Below are 22173 nucleotides of genomic sequence, written 5' to 3'. Positions count from 1 at the left end.
AAAATAAAACTCGAAGCATATTTTCCGTTTCAACTGTTTATTCGCAATACACTGTACACGGGGGAAGAAATATATTTACCGTCATGTTAAAGAGAACTATTCATTACAAATTATGTAGATCTTCAAGTTTGCTTCTGCAAAAATAACAATTTTGGTTAGCAACGGATTAGGAAAATAAATTACAGTTTAAAGGAAACAGATAAACAGTTTCTTCAAATAAAACAGCTTTAAATGCCACTCCACGCCATCTGTAGGTTTGTTATAATTGACCATTTGTGATGAGTCCCTTGCACATGAACTGTCATGACAAATGCATTACAGAAAAGAACAGATACGCAAAACAGAATCAACAAACATCCCTTTAACTCTATGAAACTGAAACTGCAAATTTAAAGCTTTTTTGTATTGAAAGACAGAAAATCATTCAAGCTTAATCATATGAGTTGAGCCGTCACAGCTGTGCTTCTTGAGCTGCCGTGAATCGGAGAAGCCGTGGCCGCACTGCTGACAGGAGTACAGCTTCTGGCCTGTGTGAACCTGCAGGTGGGATTTCAGCTGATTGGATTGGTGGAACTTCTTCTGGCAGTAGCTGCATTCGAAAGGTTTCACCCCGCTGTGGATCCTCAGGTGGCGGTAGAAGTTTCCATCCGTCCTGAACTCCTTGTCGCACTGGTTGCACTTGTAGGGCCTTTCGCCAGTGTGGATCCGCTCGTGCTGCTTCAGGCTGGCGCCATGGAAGAAGCTCTTTCCGCAGATGTCGCACACAAAGGGCTTGTCTCCTGAGTGGCTGCGCTGGTGGTAGCTGAAGGAGTACTTGTTGTGGAAGTCCTTCCCACAGATGCCACAGTGGAACTCCTTGTGCTCACTGTGGCCCTTCTCATGGAGCTTGAGCGACGAAGCAGCACTGAAACCCTTCAGGCACGTTTTGCAGCTGAATGGTTTCACCAGCGGCTTCGGCCGCCGGTTCTGGAGGACGCCGTCTGACGCATGGGAGTTGTCGGCGTGGACATATCGCTGATGCATCTGCAGCCTGCAGTTGAAGAGGAACGTCTTCCCACAGAGATCGCACATGAAGGGTTTCCTGGCGCCGTGAACGAGCATGTGCGACTTTAGCTTGTTGTTGTCAGAGAAGCTCTTCCCGCAGTCCTTGCAGGCGAATGGTTTCTCGCCGGTGTGGATGCGCAGATGCCTCTTCAAGTTGTTGTTGAGGTTGAACCTCGCTCCACAAATGTGACACGTGAAGGGTTTCTCCCCGGTGTGGATGACCTTGTGTCTTTTCAGAGCAGTGCCGGTTCTGTAGGAGCGGTTACACTCGTCGCAGACAAACGGGCTGTCGCCGGTGTGCTTCCTCTTGTGCACCGTCAGCGAGTGGGCGTACTTGAAGGACTCTTCACACATGTTGCATTTGTACTTCTTGGCGTTTGTGTGGACCATCTGGTGGAAGCGCAGGGTGTCCTTGCTTTTGAACTCCTTCCCACACGTGGCGCAGCTGAACGGTCTCTCCTCTGAGTGCACGGCCATGTGGGCCCTCAGCTGCACCGCTGTCTTGCAGGTTTTCTCGCAGTGCTGGCACTTCAGCTGCAGCTTCCACTTTTCGTGGCGCAGGAGGTGGTTTTCCAGTGACTGTTGCGCCCTGAATGATTTGCCGCACTGGTCGCAGGGGAACGGTTTGGGTAGTTTGGATGTCTGGTGGCGCTTGAGATGATTCTGGAGTGACGACTCCTTCCTGTAGGATCTCTTGCACTGCGAACACGGGAACGGCAGCGGGTCCTTCATTGAGTCGTGGCTCAGAAGGTGATTCTCCAGATCTTCCCTGTCTGGGAAACTTTTGCTGCACTGCTCACAGGGAAAGGGCTTTTTGTGGACATTCAGGTGTTTCTTCAGGTCACTTTTCCAGTGAAAGCCGGTGTCACAATACTCGCAGAAGAAGCGCTTTCCTGCTTGAGAGGAGGTTCTCCTCAGGCTTCTTCCCTGAGCTTCGCCTGGCTCGACCCGTGTCTCCTCTGTTGAGTTGTTGGGTGAAACTGAAAGTGAAATAGAAAAAAATTAGTGGTGAATGTTCCTTATTCAAACCCTGAACCCCCTAACAAAGTCCTACCTTTTTCAGTTTTATCAGTCTTCCTCCTCCTGCGCTGTGTTACTCCAGCAGGTTCCTCCTCTAAAGAATTCTGTGGCATCTGGAAAGAGATTTGAAGTTTCAAAACTTTTCGGTCCCAAATCAAAACATTTGAAATTGGTTTAGTTGTCCTCACAGACAGAAACCAGCTAGAGGTCCACAGATTTTCTAAATTTTGTGTGATCAGCCGATATTTACTTGAAAAACTGATTTCATCTTCCCCAGCAATGCAATTAGCCAATGTCTCTTTTTGTTAGCGGTTAGCAATCCAATTTAGCAACTTTTCCAAAAAAAAAAAAAAAAAAAGTTTCAGCCAAAACTGAAAAGTCAGTCTTTAAATAGTTGGTGACTAGCTAGAAAACTAATCAGTGCACCCTTACAGCTGCTTACAAATATCTAAAATCTGTGAATATTTGAGACTTCAAGCGACTTTTCACCTAAAAAAAATAAATAAAAATGTAATAACATTTTTCTGTGTTACAGGAGATTTTGGTGAAGTGAACTCTGGTGCGGATAGAATGTAGATGTGAACGCCAAGTGGACTGGAGACCGCTCCAAAAGCAGGAAGTGGACTACAGCACAGGGCATTCTGGGTAAGTACAAACAAAACAAGCAAATTCTCCTAACGTTAGAGGGAGAAACGGCCACAGACAAAAGAGAAATCCAACAAAATGCTAAAATCTGACGCCACTCCATTTTTGTTTACATTTCATGGAGAAGGAAGTCATCTTTTTCTTCGTTTCTTCCAGTGGTAACATCCAGTTGTTGATCATATGACTCATGTCATGAGAAAAGTGTTTCCATTGCAGCTTTGCAAAACAAACTAATTCCAATATGGCCAAAAATAATCACCTCATCCAAGCACAAAAACGTTTTACTGAAAAACAATAAATTCTTTCAAAATTGCTTTGTTTCCATTAGGTGAATTTATTTTCATAATTCCAATTGTCCAGTCATATGGTCAATGGAAACACAGCAGTGTGAAAGCAAACCACAGCAGCTGAAAATGTAGCAAATGTTGTAATTCTGGTCACAACCCAACAGAGTCCACCAACTATCGGATGGAAAACAGCCTGAGTGCCGACTTGCTGCCTTTTGCTTTCTAGATTAATCTGGATTATAAACTGGTTTCACTCACTTTTAGTTCACTTGTTTGTTCCTAACTTTATATTGATTTGAATGTTGGATGTTAAACGAAGAGCCTTAAATGACATTTGAAATCTTTCTTCAATTTAGTTTTTAAATTATTTTGGGCTCAAATAAAATTTATAAGACAAGAATTTGGGTCATTTTCTTTCAAAATTCCTTAATACATTAAATTAGACTAAATTTAGGTAAAGCAAAATTGGCTTTTCAGTAAAAGTCTCCCGATATACGAGGTTCTACGTTTTAGAAAAGTCTGGTTATAACAAAATCAATACTTTGTGTCGCAATAAGAAATAAATGATTTAATCGCATGATAAATTGAAGCAAAACCAATAATTTTCATTTGTATGATTTATTGTTTTTCTACCAAAAACTGGATGATAAAAGTCTTCAGTCTGGTGTTTGGGTCTCAACTAGCCGTTTTTATAATGACAATTTTGTTTACAGAGAATTTATGATTCATTTTATTTGTTGTTTTGTTTATTTATATTGGATATTTAAAATGTCTTCCAGTTTCAGTGTTAAATGTTCATTAAAATTTAAAGTTTATTCATCTTTTTCAGAATGTGTTCTTGCATTATACTACTTGAAAATTGTCTCTAAACGACAATATAATCCCAGGAACTTGTGGGACAATTTATCATCTAGCAAAATTTATTATGACAGAATTAGTCATACTTCCCGTATATCATTCTTGAATTGCAGTCAGAGCCGCCCAAAATCAGTCCAAGGGTCTCAAATGGCCCCTGTGCCACATTTTGGGCACGCGGCTGAACTCCTCACCTTTTCCTGAGTGCAGTGGAGACCGCTGGCGCTGCTGGAGTCGGGGCTGGCGGCGTCCTGCGGCATGAACTCGGGTTTCAGCTCCAGTTCGTATGAAAGCTTCATTGTTTATGATGTTATTTTCTATTTGTTGAGGTGAAGCAAATGAACAGTAAACATACATGACCTATTGTAAGGATTGGTTTCTACAGAAATCCTGAAAGGTGAGAGAAAACTAATTTTCTAATTTTTTAAAAATATTGTAACCTAGAATTTAGATTTTTTTTTTTTCCTTTTCACTTGAACGTAAATTTTGCTGGTTTTTTCCTCATGAAATGTTTCTTTCCCCTTAAAAGAAAAATAATAAAAAAACAACACTTAAAAAATATATTTTTGACTCTTGGTTATTTGTTGTAGCAATGAAAGAAAAATACTTTTAACAGTGAAAAAGTCTTAAAAACAGTTCTTTTTTTAATCAATGTTTCTATGATCTTCTTCAGGAAAAAATGTCTTGATTTTATTCTTTTTAATTGATTTTGTGTATATTGTACTGTGTCCTTGAGTGCCTCCAAATAAAATGTATTATTAGTATTATCATTACAAGAAAAATATATTTAATAAGAAAGAAAACTTGGTCAGACTTAGAAAATGGGCCTAAATAAAAAACTTCTTGCCTTTCAGGACTTTAAAAAAAAAACAACTTATTTTTGACTCGTTTGGTCGGTCGGTCGCTCTAGTAATGACAAAAAAGAAAAAGACTTTAAATAGTCAAAACAGCTTAATGCAAAAACACAATTAGAAAACTTTTTTTGGCATATTTTTAATGCTCCCCTCCAGGAAAAGCACTTTAATCTAGATTTTAGGAAGAGAAAGAAAATTTGGTCAGACTTATAGGTCTTCAAAAAAACTAAACAAAAACAAAAGGTTTTCACTTGTTCTTTAGGTCTTCCATAGTTTTCATAAGGCTTAAGTTGAAAAAATTGAGAAAAATGTCTCTTCTGTCTACATTTATTATCTTGCTGGACCAGGTGATATTGCCAAAAACTGATACCAGAATATATATGTTTAAATACTTCGATAATATCACAGATGATATTCCACATTTTCTTCATTTTTTCCCCTTCCCTTTTTTTTCCAAATTGTATTTGGCCAAAGTCTATTTAAGTAGATTTTTTTAGCAACTCTTGGGGGATTTTTTTGTTTGTTTTTTATTCTTTTAGTTGAGTAAAAGTAAGTTAAATGAGTCCTACTCTAACCACCATTTTTTTGTAATTGAAAATAAAGTATTATCTTTCCATGATGTTGAAACCAAAGCGAGAACCTACTGACTACAGAAGAGTCTCACCGGTTGCTGGTCCGTCCTCCAGCTGCTGTTCTGGCCCGTCCTGGTGGGTCTTCCCGGGGCCCTCGCTCATGGTCTTCAGCTCCTGTTCCAGTAGCTCCATGTCTCGGCCCAGTTGACCCACTCTGGCCTCCAGCTCCTGCTCCAGCCGCCCGGCTTTCCTCTGCAGCACGTCCTCCAGCTGCTCCACTTTGGTCCGCAGAGCCTCGTTCTCCTCCCAAAGCTCGGCGAACACCTTCTGGATCTGATCGACCAGAAACCGCTCGATCTCCTGGATCTCACCGAGCTTCGCTTCGTCCCAGTCCGAGTTCCGCGTCTCTCCGAGCCACACGTCCCTGAACACGGACACAGCCGCCCGGAGAGCCACTTCCACCGCGGACGCTAACTCTCTCCCGAAGCGCGCCTCCATTTTTTTCGTGTTTTTTTTTTAAATATACGTATTCAAACCTCGGCTCGTTGGAGTAAAGCGCATATTGTAACTCAAATACGAACTTTAAATCGGTTTTGAGTGAACTTTAAACAACAAAACAGTCAGTGTTTTTTTTGCTAACATCAACGGTCGGTTCTCTAAATGATAACCTGTGCAACAGTGAAACAGCTCCGAACTACATTTCCGCTTCGTCGATGTTAAGGTATAATTAGGGCGCACTACTGCCACCTGCCGGATACATTTAACTCCGCAATTTTAATTTTAATATCTAATGAGAACTAAAACTGACAAAATTTAAAATTAAAGCAAAAATTTATACATTTTCTTTTTCCATTTTCGTCAGGAAATATATTTTCCTTTCTTTCTATGCATTTTTGTCAAAATATGTGCCTATTTTGTTTTTCCTTTCCCCTATACACGCATTTACATCAAGAAATTTATTTTGTCCTTATTCATGCTTTTTCGTCAAAAATTTTATTTTTTAAATTTTTGTAAAGAAATTTATATATATTGTTTTACCTTTTCCTTGCATTCGTTTTTGTCAAGAAATGTGCATATTTTGAGTAAATTCCAGAGAAAAAAAAACTAAAAAAAAATCTGACATTTTGTTTTTCAAAAACCTAAATTTTATGATTTTGGTGTCAAAAATCTTAAACCTGAAGTCGTCTTCTTGCTTCCAGATTCCAGGTGAAAGGAAGAAAACACCAGCTCCACTGCAGTGCATGAGTAACCAAAAGATATTTTATTGGTGATTATATCTGGGGCTGACAGGCCGATGTGAACAGGACGGTAAAGACACACACAGACAGGCAGAGCTCATCCAAACCATGTTCCATTTTCAGACCCATTCCTAACATCTGTGCCGTGATGTTTAAAAGTAGATCTACAAATAATATGATTGTTTCACGTGAGATCATGGTGGCATCGGTGAACTTTGACCTGCGGTGTCAGTCAGTTTTCTTCTGCAAAGTTTCTCCAAATTTTGCTTCCTTTGCCTCCGACTTGTGGCCGTCATGTTTGGCATGCATGTAAATGTTTGCATTGATCTGATATTCACACTTGATGCAGATGCATGGAAACAAAAATGACAAAATTCTTCTCAAGACAATCTGGGATAAATAGAAATAAAGAAGAAGGTTTTAAAGTCATTTTTATAACTGGGCTTTCTGTTTTGTATTTAAAAATAATTTGAATATTTGAGACCTTGAGGAAATAAAAATCTGTTCCTTATGTTGATAAACTAAAGCAAAACCACATGATGAAAGTCTGAACCTGCAGGACTGACCCACTTCTTTAGGCCCCGTTCACACCAGAACCAAACCAAACTACTTGAAAACCACAAATACTCCTAAAAGCATTTTAAGAGATAACGCCCCCGCCTGGCTGGAGTCGGTACAACATGCAGAACTTATTGCAACACTTTTGCATAAAGGTTCGAATTAATTGCAAAAGTACTAAATAATGTCGCTAAGCGAAATTTGAAGTAATTGCGTGAATTTTGAGCAAACCTTCAAAATGTCGCAAAAAATGGTAATTATTTGGGGTTTTATCTACTGGTTTGGAACGAGTCAATCAGGATACGCAAAGTGATATTTTGTCAGATGTTGATGTTACACTTTGAACATTTTCTGAGTTTTGTGTAAATACTATTCTACTTTCTGTTATACAGGAAAAATGACTAGTCGTTTTAATGTCAAATTCAAATTCTACTAACTGTTATACAGAAATTAGAATGTAGAATGTAGAGGGTGAACATTTGGCACATTTTACATGCACCACCAATTTTCCAAAACCCAAAATGCAACATTATTGGTTGATTAATCCAAGAAACATTTGAGATAGGAGAAAAAATTTGCTTACCAAACTACAGGGTAAATATTTTGTGGCAAATAAATTCTGTATCAGCCTAAAAATTCACATCATCCTCTTCACTGATTGGTTTCTGTTGCAAAATTGCTCAGATTTTGCTTTGCATTTGAAACTTCGAACAAGATTATTCAAAATTTTATCAAGCTAAAGAGATTTTTCTCAAAATTCTGTTCTCTCACACAATACATACTCTTCTATCTCTCAAAATGTAATTTCTGTACTCAGTGTGGTTCAAATGGATATGTGAAGTGAACCAGAGAATGCTCCAAAAACAGGAAGTTGACTAAAGCTCAGTGCATTCTGGGTAAATACAAATAAAACAAACGCACTTACAGGAAAAATGACTAGTCGTTTTAATGTCAAATTCAAATTCAAAAATACTTTATTAACCTCAAAGAGAAATCCTACAACCGCAAAAATCTGACACTGCACCATTTCTGTTTACATTTCATAAAGAAGGAAGTGTCTTCTTCAGAAGTGTTTATGATGTTTCCTTTAGTGGTTCTTGGTGCAGCGCCCCCACAGGCGAGGAGGAGAACAGGTTTTTCCATTAGTTTAGTTTAGTTTGACGGTGCAGTGTGAAAAAACTGCAGCAGCTGAAAATGTAACAAATGTTGGGATTTGTTTAGGAAAGTTGGTGCAAAATTGAACTGAACCTACCAGATTATCAGGTGTAACAGGGAGGTTTTAATTAAGAAATCCTAATGTTAGATTTCAAATCAATGCTCTTAATTTTTAAAATAAACGGCTGCAGGTCATTTTAAACTTTCTTGGAGTTCCAGGAAACATCAGGTCTGTTTTGATGTGGTGTGAAGGGGCATTACTAAATGTTCAGGTCACTTTCTCTGCAGGAACTTCATTACCTGGAGCAGAACGGATGCCAAATACAAAATAAAAAGAAACTAAAATAATAAATAAATGTTTTCTGTGGTGCAATGACAGTAGACTTTTACAATTCCACCAACTTTTTATGGCTTTTTTTACGAGTTTCCATGGAATAAACCAGAATACGGATGGACTGCAAAGACGAGTGAGTCCTATAAAGAAACCATGCAGTTGGTTTTATCGCGACTTGACATCATTTAGATTCAGGTTGTGATCAGGGAGAAGTTTGGGACTCAGAGGAGTTATGATGTTACCATGAGGGTCTTCACAAAGACTTAAGTAAAAAAACAAAAGAAACGTTATACGAGCAATTTGTGTTATGGAACATTCCTGGAAGACTGAGGGGACAAACATCCTCACACCAACAAAACCTGAGAGCTGTGGAGACCCTGGGAAAGAGCAGCGGCGCACACATTCAGACTTCAGCAAGACTGTTCAGTATGAACGACAGACAGGTGGGAAATGAATCAAAGATCGAACCCAACAAGGTTTGATGGAAGAGAATAAAAGAGCAGAAGAGAACCGGTTTCTGCCCAGGAGACCTCGTTCATTAAAATAACAGATTCTGCGCTTATAAAGAAACTTGAGATTTATGAAAACCTTGAAAACAAGTTGATCAAAATGACATTCAAGTAGAGTTTTTGGATATAAAAATAGAAGATGTAGCCTGTACAGTTCCTCAAAATCTGTAATCTTTATGTTATGAGTAGGTAAATTATGTTTTAATGAATGAGGCTCCTGGGAATCAAACATTAAGGCTATTTCACAATTAGATTAGCTAACGCTGAAGGATCAGAAATCCCGACTGCAGCGACGCAAGTTTCCGCAAGAAACAGAAGTCAGTCGTATTTTTAGCTTGCATCTGATTTTTAGCCTTTCAGTTGAGTCCATTTGTTAACATGCTGCCCACAGGCTGGGCAGTTTATTATGATCCATGGTGGAAACTGTCAGACTGGAGCAAAACTTTACAAGCTTTAAAACCATGTATTATATACATAACTACTTAATATTGATTAAAACATAAAGTATTAGTAACACTGGCAGACTGTCTTCACTGAAAACATTTTTCCCATAAGTGAAATGATCTGACAGCAGAACTAGAACTTTATTTTTTAAACGATAATAAGGACTTATTGGTCTTATATATTTATCTTCCTCTTCTGCTCTTTTCTTGAATCATGAAACATTAGAAACTGAGAGCAGTTCTGGTGCTGCTTCATCTGTGGAGCCGTTAAAAGAAACGTTTTGAAGGCGTCACAATAAACCAGGTGGATTTTTCACTAACCAGGTGTAAAGAAACAAAACGAAACGATTCCACCTTCTGGTTCCATTTCCTTCTCTCTTGATTTCTGAGGATTGATAAGAGACAGTGGGCCGTGTCTCCACTTACAGACAGACAGACAGATAATTACAGTAGATAGGACAGACAGAAGAGTTACATACAGCTACACTGCAAAATAACTAAATGTTACCAAGTATTTTTGGTCTAGTTTCTAATACGGATATTTTAGTACACCTGAAATAGAGTCAAAACTAACTGACAAGTAACTTTTCATCAAGATGCAGCAGCTTGTTTTAAGTCAGTAATGATGAAAATGTTCTAGTCCCACCTGTAGATTATTTCACCTATAACATGGAGAAATGTCTGTTATAAGTGAAATAATCTACTAGTTTAACAAGAATTATTGACTTTTAAACAAGTTGCTGCGTCTTGATGAAAAGTTAAATTAGTTTTGTCTCTATTTCAAGTCCACTGAGATATTTGCATTAGAAACTAGACCAAAGAACTTGGTAGGGTTTTGTGTTTTTGCAGTGTAAAGCTAATCTCAGAAAACAAACCGACATGGAACAGTATGAGCTACGTTTTACCGCGCTACCAGCAATCAGTAACAGCCTTTGAATTAAAGTGATGCTCGTGTTTCTCCTACTTTTTTTTGTTTAAAAAACCTCATACATTTGCAGTTCTCTGAAACGGCCACCAGGAGGCGACAGAGAAAGATCAAATCCGTCCTGTGGGTGAGCCAGGTCAGTCTGTTGCTCTCCAACCAAGCCCAGCTGCTGGAGCGAAGAAGAGGGGCCTCCACCATCGGTCTGTGGCCCCGCCTCCTGTCCATCCAGAGTTCGTAGGTTTCAATCCCAAAACGTCTGTCGCCACGCTCATTTCTTCTTCTTCTCCGAGCGTTTTCCGTCCGACTTTCCTGCCCGATCCGACTTCTCTGAGCGTTCCCCTCTCTCCCTCTCCTTTTCCTTCTCTTTCTCCTTCTCCCGTTCCTTCTCTTTGTCCGCGCGCTCTATCCGGTCTCCACGGTCGGAGCGCTCGCCGCCGCGGTCGGACCGGTTGTCCACCTTGCTGCCGTCTCGCCGTGTCCCTTCGTCGGTGGATGAGGTAGTTGGTTGGGGCTGGCCCCATTTGGCGATCTCCTCGTGCTCTGAAATGCTGGCGGTGATGTTGTTCACCCACGCCTTGAGGTCCTCCTGCGAGGACACGGACGAACAAAGTCAGCCGTTTCGATCGAGACAGAACAATAAACCAACGCCAAGAAAGTCTCACCTCGTCTTTTGCATGAAACAGAAATTCACTGCCATCCTTCGTTCTGCAACGGGAGAAAGGAAGATTCAATGTTCCAATGATGAAGATCAAATCTACAGACTGACAGTTGGTAAGTTTACAAGAGTTTATTATTTAAGACACAATAAAAAAATAGAAAAAGTTTAATTTGAATATTTTCAGGATTCCAGCAGCGATTCGACACGTTGTTTGGCGTTACAGTTTCATCCTTCTAAATCTACAGAGTTCCCAGTTCTTCAGCCGTTTCACTAACCAGGTGTAAAGAAACAAAACGAAACGATTTTGTTTCGTTTTGAAACTATTGGATGGATGGATGGATGGATGGATGGATGGATGGATGGATGGATGGATGGATGGATGGTCAAATGGTTTGTTTGTTGCTTGGTTGAATGAATGATGGATGGAAAGACATGAGGACCAATGGATGATGTCACTCAGCAGGTCTTGATGCTAACATGCTATCATGCTAGCTGAAACCAAACATGGCGGCCGGCCCTCACTTGAGCGTGAAGACGTTCTTCTTCTTCTTGTATCCATTGGTGACGTCGCAGTGGCAGTGGGACAGGCTGAGCAGCGGCTCGTTGTTGTAGGGCGTCGCCGTGTTCTTGGCGTCCTTGTAGAAGCCCAGCTCCCCTTTGTTCAGCACGCAGTACAGGTTGACCCATGACCTGCTGTGGTGGGTGGAGGAGGGGGAGAGGGTGGTGGGAGGAAGAGAAGGAGGGGGGAGAAGTGATGGCATAAGGGAAGGGGGGGGGGGGAAGGTAGGAAGGGGGGATTGGGAGGAGTCAGGAAGAGCTGCAGAGTCTCTGTTGCTAGGCTAACACCTGACTCACCTGACCAGAGCAGACAGGTAGGTAGGCGGGATGGACCAGCCCCAAGAAGGGAGGAGGATTTACACTGCTGAACAAACACAAATGAACGGACGCACACACGGATGACCTGGGAGGGGGGGGTGGAGCGGTGGAGTGGGAGGGGAGGGGCGGAGGGGGCGGAGCTACGTACGGCTCGGTGATCCAGTGTGCGGCGCCCGACTATGACTTACCTTGGAGGAGAACGGAGGGAGAGCCGGAAGCACAGCGGGGAAAAACACAGAAACAGAAGAAGAAGAGTTTGGTTAAATGCAATTTTTCCAATTAGGTTACATCTGATGAGCCAAGGGGTGTCCAAAGTGAGGCCCGGGGGCCATTCCTGGCTCTTGGACTGACATTTTTGTGGCCGTTTCAGAATAAAACAGATTTGACCTGCCAATCACAAATGATTGATAAAAATGGAAACTTTACATTTTTAATTAGGGTAAAATTATTATCAACATCATTTTTTTACAGTGAAAATCTTGAGTTCAACAAAAGTTGTGGCTGGATGATAAATCAATATTTGTATGTATATTGTATCACAATATGCATATTGTGATACAATATGTATCACAATAGGCACATGATCAATATCAACAGATATTCAATAATTTCACTGAACTTTGATCCAGAACCAGATGGCATTCTGGGAGATGTAGGCATAATAAGGACATTAGCTGCTAAACCTAAGCCTAAGCTAGGTTGGTGGTCAGCTAACTCACTCATTCACTATATGGTTGCCTAGCAACAACCTGCTGGGTAAGCAGCAGTTTAAAGTTCCACCCAACTTTGGTTGCCTAGCAACAACCTGCTAACTTGTGGAGCAGCAGTTTGGAGTTTCGCCTCAAAACTGTTTTAAAAAAAATGGACAAAACTGAAAAGGTCACACCGCCAGTCTGGCAATATTTCAGATATTTACAATAAAAAACTAATCAATAACTGATAGACTGATATAAAACGTTTATATTGTGATTCGTTTTTCAGCCATATCATCCAACCCTAACAAAAAGTATTCATCTTTTTAACAATCAAGGTTTTATAACATGCAGAACTTTTACAGAAAAGCCGACGGCTTTTATTTAATTTATTAAACGTTTTGAAAGAAAGTCCCCGAGTGCCATTCTTATAACTGGCTCTGTTTCCATTACAAATATTCACAAAACTTTAAATAATGTAGAAAAAAAAACACAATGTCATAATTGTCGTGTTTCCATTAAATAAGAAACTAAATTATAAACACACCTGAAACTTTATGCAATAAGTTATTAAAAAACATAATCCCAAAAGTACTTCCTGTTGTGTTCTTCTTCGTAGTTTCTGTTTAATTCCACTCAAAGGAATTTGGAAACTAATTTCATTTAATTTATTAACATTTTTGTAAATGTGCCAGATTTAGCCAAAAGGCTATTTTTAAAAACAATAAATACCAAACAACTTACAACACAATGATTATAAAATGATTATAAAAAGTATATACATTAAATCTAATTTATTTTTAATTCATATGATTTTAAATGATGAAAATGATTTGTTTGATTTTATTTTTATTTCTTTGGCCTGTCCGATCTTTTGTCTCAACGATTTTGGCCAACGTGACAAAACGTTTGGACACCCCTGTGTTAAAGCGACCGCATGCATGAAGCAAATCAACTGAGAGGAGGCATAGACACTGTGCAAAAGTCTTAGACCTATTAGATATTTGAATGATCCACCAACGAGAAGCCTGATGTTCCATAAATAATTTACAGAAGTGATCTCAGTTTCCGTCAGTTGGGAGAAAATAAAGGGAGAATCCTCACTCTCAAAAAATGGAAGAGTTTGATGCTATTTCATGTGAAAACAAACCAATTTAACCTTTAACTCAAATAAAGGAAAACATTTCTTAGGCGATTGCTTTAAATTTAGAAAATTAGTGCTGCATTAAAATAATAAACAAGTTTTAAGGCCTTAAACGTGTGCACAGTCCTTGGAGGAAATAAAATGCAGCTTTATATTCTGATAAAAACATCTGCAAACGAGCAAAAAGCTAAGGTGCACATAAGAAACGGTTTGTAATTAATGAAAGATTTGGTGAGCAATAAGATTACGCCAGATGGAAACACTGTGGAAAAATAAAGCACACCCTTGCAGTTTTTATAGCATTTAAAAAGGGAAAACAGAAAAAAATGTTGATTCTGTGAGCCGAGCTTCTGCCTCACAGAGCGCGATTCTTCCACTCAGCTCCTTCAGACTAGCCAGCAGCAATCAGCAAACACCTGGTGGAACTGCTGAGCTCATTATATGACCTAATATTCAGTACAACACTCCTGAGAACGGTTGTAAACAGCATAATGAGGAGCATTGTTTCAATAATCTGCTGAAGGCAGATTGTCGGATGGATTAGGGGCATCTTAAAGAGACAAAGACCCAATTTCACAGCAACTCAGTGTTTTTATAGCAATTGAAGGTAAGATAGTTTTTGATTATGATATAAAATGGCACCATGTGCCTAGAAAACACATAATACCGTCCCTTTAAGTGTTTTTCCTACAGTGGCCGACAGGAGCAAATGCGCCACAAACACTTAAATGAGGTAAACTCCAAATGCACACAAACAAATGCGCTGCAAACAGTAAATAGCAGGTAGAAGTAACAGTGGAAATGCAGCAAAAACAGCAGCAAGAATGAAACAGAAAAGCCCTCCAGGACACTAGGGGGAGCCAAACATCTTATTTGGTCCCATCAAATAAGATGGGACCAGACCCTCAGTAAAGCTGGAATATCCAGAAGAAAGAAAAACCTGCATTACATAAGTACCTATATGTTTTGTACAATATTATAATATCCTGATGTTACCAACATCAGGATATTTATGTTGGTAACTAGACTCCCCCTAGTGGTCTGGAGGACTTCCATTTTGTGAAGTATTTTATTATTTGCAGTTTTTGCAGGATTTTCCCTTTTGCTTCCATTTCTTGTGGGTGTAGTATTTTCTGCGCTGTAGTCCACTTCCTGCTTTTGAAGCGGCCTCTGGTCCGCTTGGCGTTCACATACGCATTTGAACTGAACCAGAGATCATTTCAACCGAACTGAGACTGAACCAAACTTTCTAGGCTAATTAAATAATGACTGTGTGTGACTGGTTATGTGGTTTGGCACAATAAAAGCTCTGGAAAAACCCCAGAGATAAAGAAGGGTGTACTTTCTTTTTCCCACCAGTCAACTAAACCACAATAAATTCAATCTAAAAGCACCATATTCAGCGACATATTTTGCAGGTTTCATCAGAATATTAATACGCACAGAACCACAGAGTGACAGTTTGTAGAGTCGCGACGTAACGGTGACGGGTTGAATCCCAATGATTCAACACTGGATTCAAGCCATTCACAGTTGTGCTTTACCTTCCCATGTACATAACAGGGCATGTACATACGGCCGCATTCATCCACTGCCGTGAGTGGGCACGTGAGTAGGCGTCATCCGTTGCTGGAACTGGATGAGCTTTTGGCTGTGTGTGATGGGAGCGGCCACCAGAGGGCGGCGGAGAGCGGGTCAGAGTGGGGGCTCGTCTGGGGAATGTGTGCGGGTTTGCGAGCGGATCGGTCCGCTCTCGCTGCGCTCTTCATCCAGCCAGTTAGTCAGCGAGTGAAGCAGCCGCCTCAGCTGCGTGGCGTTCAGGTTAAGCGTCATGCGTGGAGTTTCATCATGCTGTGGGAAACTTTTTATTTCATGAAACTGTTGTCCTCACATTCTGAATGCAACGATTAAGATGTTTAGATACACAGCACCATTAATGTTATCACCCCTGGTAAAATGCAGCTTTTTATTCATACAGTAGAAAATAAAACTCCATGTTAAGTAATAATTTATTTTTTTAACTTTTTTATTTTCACAGAAGTTCTGGCTGGAACTTTGTATTTTGTTTCTGGTACGACCCGAAATCTGATGCACAAACATCTGTAAACAACAGCAGTGGTTGAATTTTAATACACTTAAATCCAGCAAACATTGCAAATAATTAATATAGTTTTTTACACACAAAGGTTCTTATCGGAACCTTTGTTGTGTGTTTCTGGTACGCCGGTAAATCTGACGCACAACGACATCGACTAACAGCAGCGATGGACGACAAAGCTGCTTCTCTCGGCCCCCTGGGGTTAATTTTTGCTTCAAATAACGATCTGATTGGACGCAGAGAAATACTGTTGAGGTGTTCAAGTTGTGCTAAAAGGAGTTAGACTATCAGAGAATAAATAGTTAGCAAATTAGAAACTTAAATTACAGGAAAAAACATCTGATTTCTTCAAAAAAAAAAAAAAAAATCAAATTGATTTTGGCTAAAAAAATATTTGAAAGATCAGATTTCAGGAAAAAAATCTGAAAAATCAGATAAAAAAAATGATTTCAGCAAAAAAAAAATAAAAAAATCCAACATGTGTGAACGTTGCGAATACCCGTTGAAAATCACCTTCCAATCGATCCAATCGATCAATGTTTTTGAATCTTTTTGTCACATTGTTACCAGGGGTAAAGTAAGTGTGGAGGCACTGTGGCTGCATGATTCTTCTGCTTCAAAATAAAAAACCTCAAAACCTGTCTGAGCTCCTAAATCAGTGAACTCCATTTTGAAATCTGGCTGCAATGGAGGAAGGAAGACCTGAGCGCTGAGCAGAACCACGGCTGAACTTTGGTTCGGCTGCAGCTTGTAAGGACCACATGTCAGCCGAGTCATGCATCTTCCCAACACATCAGATGCAAAAGTCGTAACTCTGCATGCTGAATTTGCGCCCCGTTGCCATCGAATGATCAATAAACACAACAGGGATTATTAAAGCCAGAAGAGATTCAAAATATTCCACCCATTTATGGTTAAAACTCAAAGGGAACTTTAGGGAATTTGGAAATTGGAGTCCGTTAATTTGGATGGTCATGACAGCAGGGAGCATCCTGCGCGCCGGCGGCCCGCCGGGCCCTGAAGACCCACCTGTTGGTGCTCTTCTTCATGCTCTCGATGTCCAGCTTGCGGAACAGGAAGCCCTCGTGGTGCGCCGTGTGGGTGGGCGGCTGCGGCGCCGCCTGGCTGCTCTGGGCCGGAGCCGATCGGGAACGCCGCGTCGTCTCTCCCGGCTCTTTGGGGCGCGGCCGCCGTCTGGGTTTGGGTCGGTCCCGGGCTCTGGGCCGGTCCGGACGGGAAGACTTCTCTGGCAGACCGTTGGGCAGGCGGGGAACCTCGCCACGCGCCTGAGGGCGAGAAGGAAGAAGGTTCATCGACTGACGATTAACTGATAAGCGGCCATTTTCTTAAAAACCCGAGTCCAGTCGTCTCTCTGTAACACTTTTATCATAATATTCTGAATTAAACAAAAATATAATCAGATTTTAACATCACTTTGAGTCAGCTGTGCTATAAATACTGACTGAATAAACAGAAAACTGAGGTTTTCTCACAGTTTTATAATTGGATATATTTATAAAAACTAAAGAGGGAAACTGTTAGACTGCTGAATAAGAAAAAAAACGATGGGAAGTGTTTTAAGTCACGACTACGACGGTGTGCTAGAGCCATTCTAGGTGACAAATTTCCACCAAAAAACTCAGAAACTGAAAAATTAGGAAATTTCTGAGCCTGAAAAGTAAAATAAAAATTCTAGAAAATCAATTAGATTGATTTTGAACATTTTTGACTTTTAACACAGAATTTTTTTTTCCAAGAACATTTTTCAAACACCAAGTTTTTTCTAGGAATAAGAGCAGCCGTCCCTCTCTCAGCTCCTTCAGACTAGCCAGCAGCAATTAGCAAACACCTGCTGAGCTCATTATAGGAGCTGCTGCTCAGAGCAACGCTGGTAAAATAGCTGTTAAAGGGTTAATAGAGGAGCCATGTTGGGATGATTTCCTGAAGGCGGAGCTTCAGAGAGAGCAGGAAAAGCTTCTTAAAGAGACAGAGGCCCAATTTCAAGGCGTTAAATTACAAAGTCAAATTTTAGCATTTTGATTACAACTGATGCCAGTTTACAGCATAAACTGCAAGCTGGCCTGGAAAATACATAATACCGCCCCTTTAAGAAACAGGAAGAAAACTGTGACAACTTTGAACTTTGACCTTTGAAGTAAGAGTCCAAACCTGTGCTGCTTCTCTTTCTTGAAGCTGCTCTACAATTTCTGCCATGGTTGTTCGCTTCTCTCTGTGGAAACAATCACAGTTATCATGGTAAATAATTTGTTTTTGTTATTTTAGCTCCACTTGCAAATTATTTAACTTATAACAAGAAATTTTCCCAGATCACAAGAGAAATAATCTCCCAATCAACTAGTAATTTTTCATCAATATTAAGGAATTATTCATTTAAAATAAGCTCTTAAATCTTAATGAATAGTTACTTATAAGCCGAGGTGCGTAGAGTAATAAATAAGTACAGCGTAGTAAAAAAAAGTTTTATTTTCTAAATAACTACTAAATGTCCTGAGTGGTTTTTTAGAGTCCGGCTCTCTGAGGTTTTTTGTCTCACCCTGCGGTGGAGCGCCGGTCGGACTGCTCCCTCCCCACGTCGTTGTCGCTGGACTCCTGCCTCTCCACTCGGTGGCGCTCTCTCTCTCTCCGCCGGCCTTCGTGTCCTTCCTGTTCGCTGGACGTCTGCCGCTCCAGCGTCCGCTTGTCGCGCCGCCCCGCCTGCTCCCTCCAGACTTCCTGCGGCAGCTCGTCGCGCCGCGCCTGGATCAGCTGCTCGCTGGACAGCTGCCGCTGATACGCCTGGACCTGCGGCTCGGCGCGGTCCAGTGAGTCGGTTCTGGACCCACGGGGCCCCCTGGTGGGCTCGCTGTGCAGCCGCTCCCGGCCCGGCTCCTGGAGCACCACCTCCGCCATCACCGCCACCTCCGCCCGCTCCTCTCTCTCCCTCCCTCGCTCTCTCACTCGCTCCAGGCGGCTCGCCACGATCAGCGGCGTCACCGCGTCGTCCAGGTGTTTGATCTTCGGTTGCCGTAGATACGGCGACGTCTTCGCCTCCGGCTGCAGGTAGCTCATGGCTTTCGTCGCCTGCTCCCTCGCCGAGCTCGCGCTTTCCCGCATCTGATTGGCTGACACCAACATGGCCGCCGTGGCAACAGAGGCGATGGACGAGGCAGCCGGCTGCACGGCCACCACGCCGCCGTGCCGGTAGCCGGAGCCGTTGATGACGGCGGAGGCGAGCCGGCGGGCGGCCGCCGACGGCGATGGCGTGGGCGTGGCGGGCGAGGGCGACGGCGGCGTGCTGGCTTCGTTCTGCTCGTAGATGGTCTGCCTCATGACGGGGGAGACGGGGAGGCGGGGCAGCGCGGCCGGGCCCGGCGCCGCGTCCTGAGGGTCCAGGAAGACTTTCCGGCCCAGCAGCGGCGTCGGCGGCAGCTTGCTCTGCTCCGCTCTCAGCTTTTCCACCTGGAAAAGGTAAAAAACAAAAAAGAAAAACAAGTTTAGAAGTAAAACGAAACTAAAAAGCTTCAGGTTGTTGTTTGCAAAATAAAAATATTATAAAATTGGTTCCTGTGGAATAAATAAAAATACAAACAAAAATTTTTGAGGGAAAAATCGGAAACGCCATAAGGTTCAGAAAATGATATTTCACCGAAGCAACAATAAATGTAGTTTAGAGTCAAAATGAACTAAATTCAGGTTATTTAGTCTGTCGTAAAAAAACTACTTCATTTTTCAAAGTCATATTTTCAACATATTTCTTTTATAAATGTTAGTTTTAAACTAAATATTTAGTTACCATGTTAAATGTTTAATGTGAAGCAGAACATTTAGGTTCAAGCTAAGTACTTAGCTTGATGTATATACAGTAGATAGATGTATAGGTAGAGGATAAAAAATATTTACCTTCAAGCAAAAATATTTAGTTCAGAGCTAAAACATTCAGTTTGAAGCTGAATATTTTGTTTGCAGGTAAATGTTTAAGTAGCAAAGGATACATTTAGCTCTGATCTACCTAAATGTTTAAACTAAATGCTTAGCTAGCTCAGGGCTAAATCATAAGTCAGTATGTAAATTCCCTAGCTTTCAGTATTTTGGACCGACTCGGTGTCCATGGCGGTTTTACCGTAGTGAGACGCCGCAGCGAGCTGAATCTCTCCTCCCAGGTGGCGGCGGCTTTCCGGAAGGCTTCGTGTCGGCGAATGAGCTGCTCCACCTCGTCCACGCTGCCGCCCAGCTCCTTGCTGCTGATCAGCGGTTCCTGGGCCGTCAGCCAGGCCTCCGCCACCATTGCCTCCTGGGCGAACTGGTGAACCTCCAACACTGGCAGCAAAACGGAAGGAACAGGCGGAGTATTTAAGAACAGAAAGTGTGATGACGTCTCCATTTAGGATGGGTGTTTGTGCTCACGCTGCTGGAGGAACTCCCAGTGTTTGTCCCACTTCTCTGAAAGCTCACGCTGCTTCGCAATCACCTTTTCCAGCTTCTCCTTGATCTAAAATTTGAAAACAAACATCAGAATTACAAAACTACACAGCTCATTTTTGGAAAATGTTAGCATTTACTTCAAAGACATCGGATTAAATCTAATTAATGGCAATGATTGGAATTAATTAGCTTCTCACAGAGTTCATTTTTCAGTCATATTTTCACAATGTTAGTCATTCATTTATAATGTCGCAATTTCAAAATAATTAAGTTAGCAAGCTACATAATTAATCAACCAAATATTTAGGTACAAACTCAATTTTTAAATATTTAGCTACTTCAGAGCTGGTAAAATATTATAGTAGCTCTGAGTTAGCCAAACATACAGCTAACTCAGAGCTAAATATTTAGCTTGGAGCTAAATGGTTAACTAGCACACTAAACATTTATGATGATAAATATTTAACTTGTTTACAAAATATTTCGCTTCAAACTAAGTAGCTTGCTAGCTAAATATTTAGCTCAAAACTCAACATTCAAATATTAAGCTAGCTCAGAGCTAACTCAATATTTAGCTAACTCAGAGCTAATCAAATATTAACTACTTCAGTGCTAAATATTTAGCTAACTAATGCTAATCTATTTAGCGTTAATACTAATTATTCATGGTGTTAAGCATTTTGCTTGCTTATTAAGTATTTAGATTTCTAACTCACTATTTAGCTTCAATCTAAATAGTTAGCTTGTTAGCTAAATATTTAGCTTCAAATTAAATGTTTAAATATTTAGGTAGCTCAGAGCTAAATATTTTGTTTGGAGCTAAATAGTTAACTTGCATACTACTTATTTGTGGAAATAACTAACCAAATTTTAGTTTGCAAAATAAATATTTCCAATTATTGAAACTAAATATTTAGTTTCAACATAAAATTTTAGTTTGGAGCTAAATATTTAGTTGGTAAACTAAGAATGGGCTAAAGACTCAGACATCTATCGTAAAAATTTTGTGGTAGGACGCCCGAAATGTTTAGTTCTGGCGAGAATTGTCCACGTCTGCCTCCTGCAGAATATGAACATCTCGTCTGATCGCTGCATCATTTGCCCAAAAGTGATGTCTGCTTGTGTTATTGTTATGTAATCTCACCTCCTCAGCTGCAGGGTTTCTAGCAGCCAGCAGCATTTTTCCCATTTCGATGCACTCCAGCGTGCTCTGGCTGCGGGCCTCCACTTCGCTCTTCAGGCTCTGGTGGTAGTTCATCAACACCTCCACCGACGACACGTCCCTGCAGGAACCGCAGAACCATCACATCTGCTCTGCATTTACAGGCCACCATGTTGCTTTTTAACAAGTGAATATTCTTCAGAACTAAACATTTCATCACAGTTTAAACATAATTTAGGTCATTTATCAAGTTACAAAAGAAAAAAATGAGGGTTTATTTTTCCAAATCACATTTTCACCAAGTCAAATGAATGACATTGATAAAAATGTAGCTTTAAAATACATATTTAGTTAGCAAACTGAAGATTTAGTTTAAATCTAAATATTTATCTAGTAGACAAAATCACTTGCTAAGTACAGGATGTGGACTATCAAAATAAAAGCTGAGTCTAGCAAGTATTTAAACAACACCTGCTGGTGAGGTGGTGCAGTCACTGCTGCTGCAGATTCACTGGTAAACCAAATATTTAGCTTCAGGCTGAAGTTTTCATTTGAAGCTAAATATTTAGCTTGATAACTCTTGATTGGCTTTTAACTAAGCCAGTTAGTAGTTAATGAGCTAAACATTAACTACTATATTTAAATATTTAACTCAGAGCTAAATGTTTAGTGAGCTAATTTC

General features: G+C 40.8%; 2 protein-coding genes across 10 annotated transcripts in view; both read right to left on the bottom strand.

Annotated features, from left to right (window-relative positions):
* Positions 1–25: 25 nt before the first annotated feature.
* LOC106947972 (oocyte zinc finger protein XlCOF6) lies at positions 26–4170 on the bottom strand. The gene is made up of 3 exons (XM_015033357.1): positions 4046–4170; positions 2099–2177; positions 26–2024 (listed from the first exon to the last, which is right to left on the bottom strand). The coding sequence occupies exons 1-3, from the start codon at positions 4148–4150 to the stop codon at positions 421–423; spliced, it is 1788 nt and encodes a 595-aa protein (XP_014888843.1). The 5' UTR covers positions 4151–4170; the 3' UTR covers positions 26–420.
* Positions 4171–10400: 6230 nt separating this feature from the next.
* sptbn4b (spectrin, beta, non-erythrocytic 4b) overlaps positions 10401–22173 on the bottom strand; it is an 85038-nt gene continuing 73265 nt past the window's right edge. For 3 of the 9 annotated variants that reach the window (XM_015033261.1, XM_015033278.1, XM_015033325.1), the window contains 9 exons: positions 21474–21612; positions 20312–20396; positions 20028–20224; positions 18462–19366; positions 18077–18137; positions 16937–17193; positions 11620–11790; positions 11102–11144; positions 10401–11025 (listed from right to left, as the gene is read on the bottom strand). In XM_015033261.1, coding sequence (XP_014888747.1) covers positions 10708–11025; positions 11102–11144; positions 11620–11790; positions 16937–17193; positions 18077–18137; positions 18462–19366; positions 20028–20224; positions 20312–20396; positions 21474–21612 — 2176 coding nt within the window. In that variant the 3' untranslated portion in view covers positions 10401–10707. Of the gene's footprint in view, positions 11026–11101; positions 11145–11619; positions 11791–11922; positions 12162–16936; positions 17194–18076; positions 18138–18461; positions 19367–20027; positions 20225–20311; positions 20397–21473; positions 21613–22173 lie in introns of those variants that run through there. The other 6 variants (XM_015033293.1, XM_015033303.1, XM_015033268.1 and 3 more) reach the window with 6 other exon arrangements.

Source organism: Poecilia latipinna, unplaced genomic scaffold (assembly GCF_001443285.1).
Source record: "Poecilia latipinna isolate Pla-1442-1.1 unplaced genomic scaffold, P_latipinna-1.0 Scaffold15, whole genome shotgun sequence".
In the NCBI taxonomy this organism is placed as follows: Eukaryota; Metazoa; Chordata; class Actinopteri; order Cyprinodontiformes; family Poeciliidae; genus Poecilia; species Poecilia latipinna.
This window is presented reverse-complemented; position numbering and strand designations above follow the sequence as displayed.

What these genes read in the sequence shown, in the direction of transcription:
- LOC106947972 (XM_015033357.1), bottom strand. Translation starts at nt 4,150, where the DNA reads ATGAAGCTTTCATACGAACTGGAGCTGAAACCCGAGTTCATGCCGCAG. An exon ending in TCCACTGCACTCAGGAAAAG is followed by an intron (nt 2,178 to 4,045) that starts GTGAGGAGTTCA and finishes ATCTCTTTCCAG; the next exon opens with ATGCCACAGAATTCTTTAGA. An exon ending in GACTGATAAAACTGAAAAAG is followed by an intron (nt 2,025 to 2,098) that starts GTAGGACTTTGT and finishes TTTCACTTTCAG; the next exon opens with TTTCACCCAACAACTCAACA.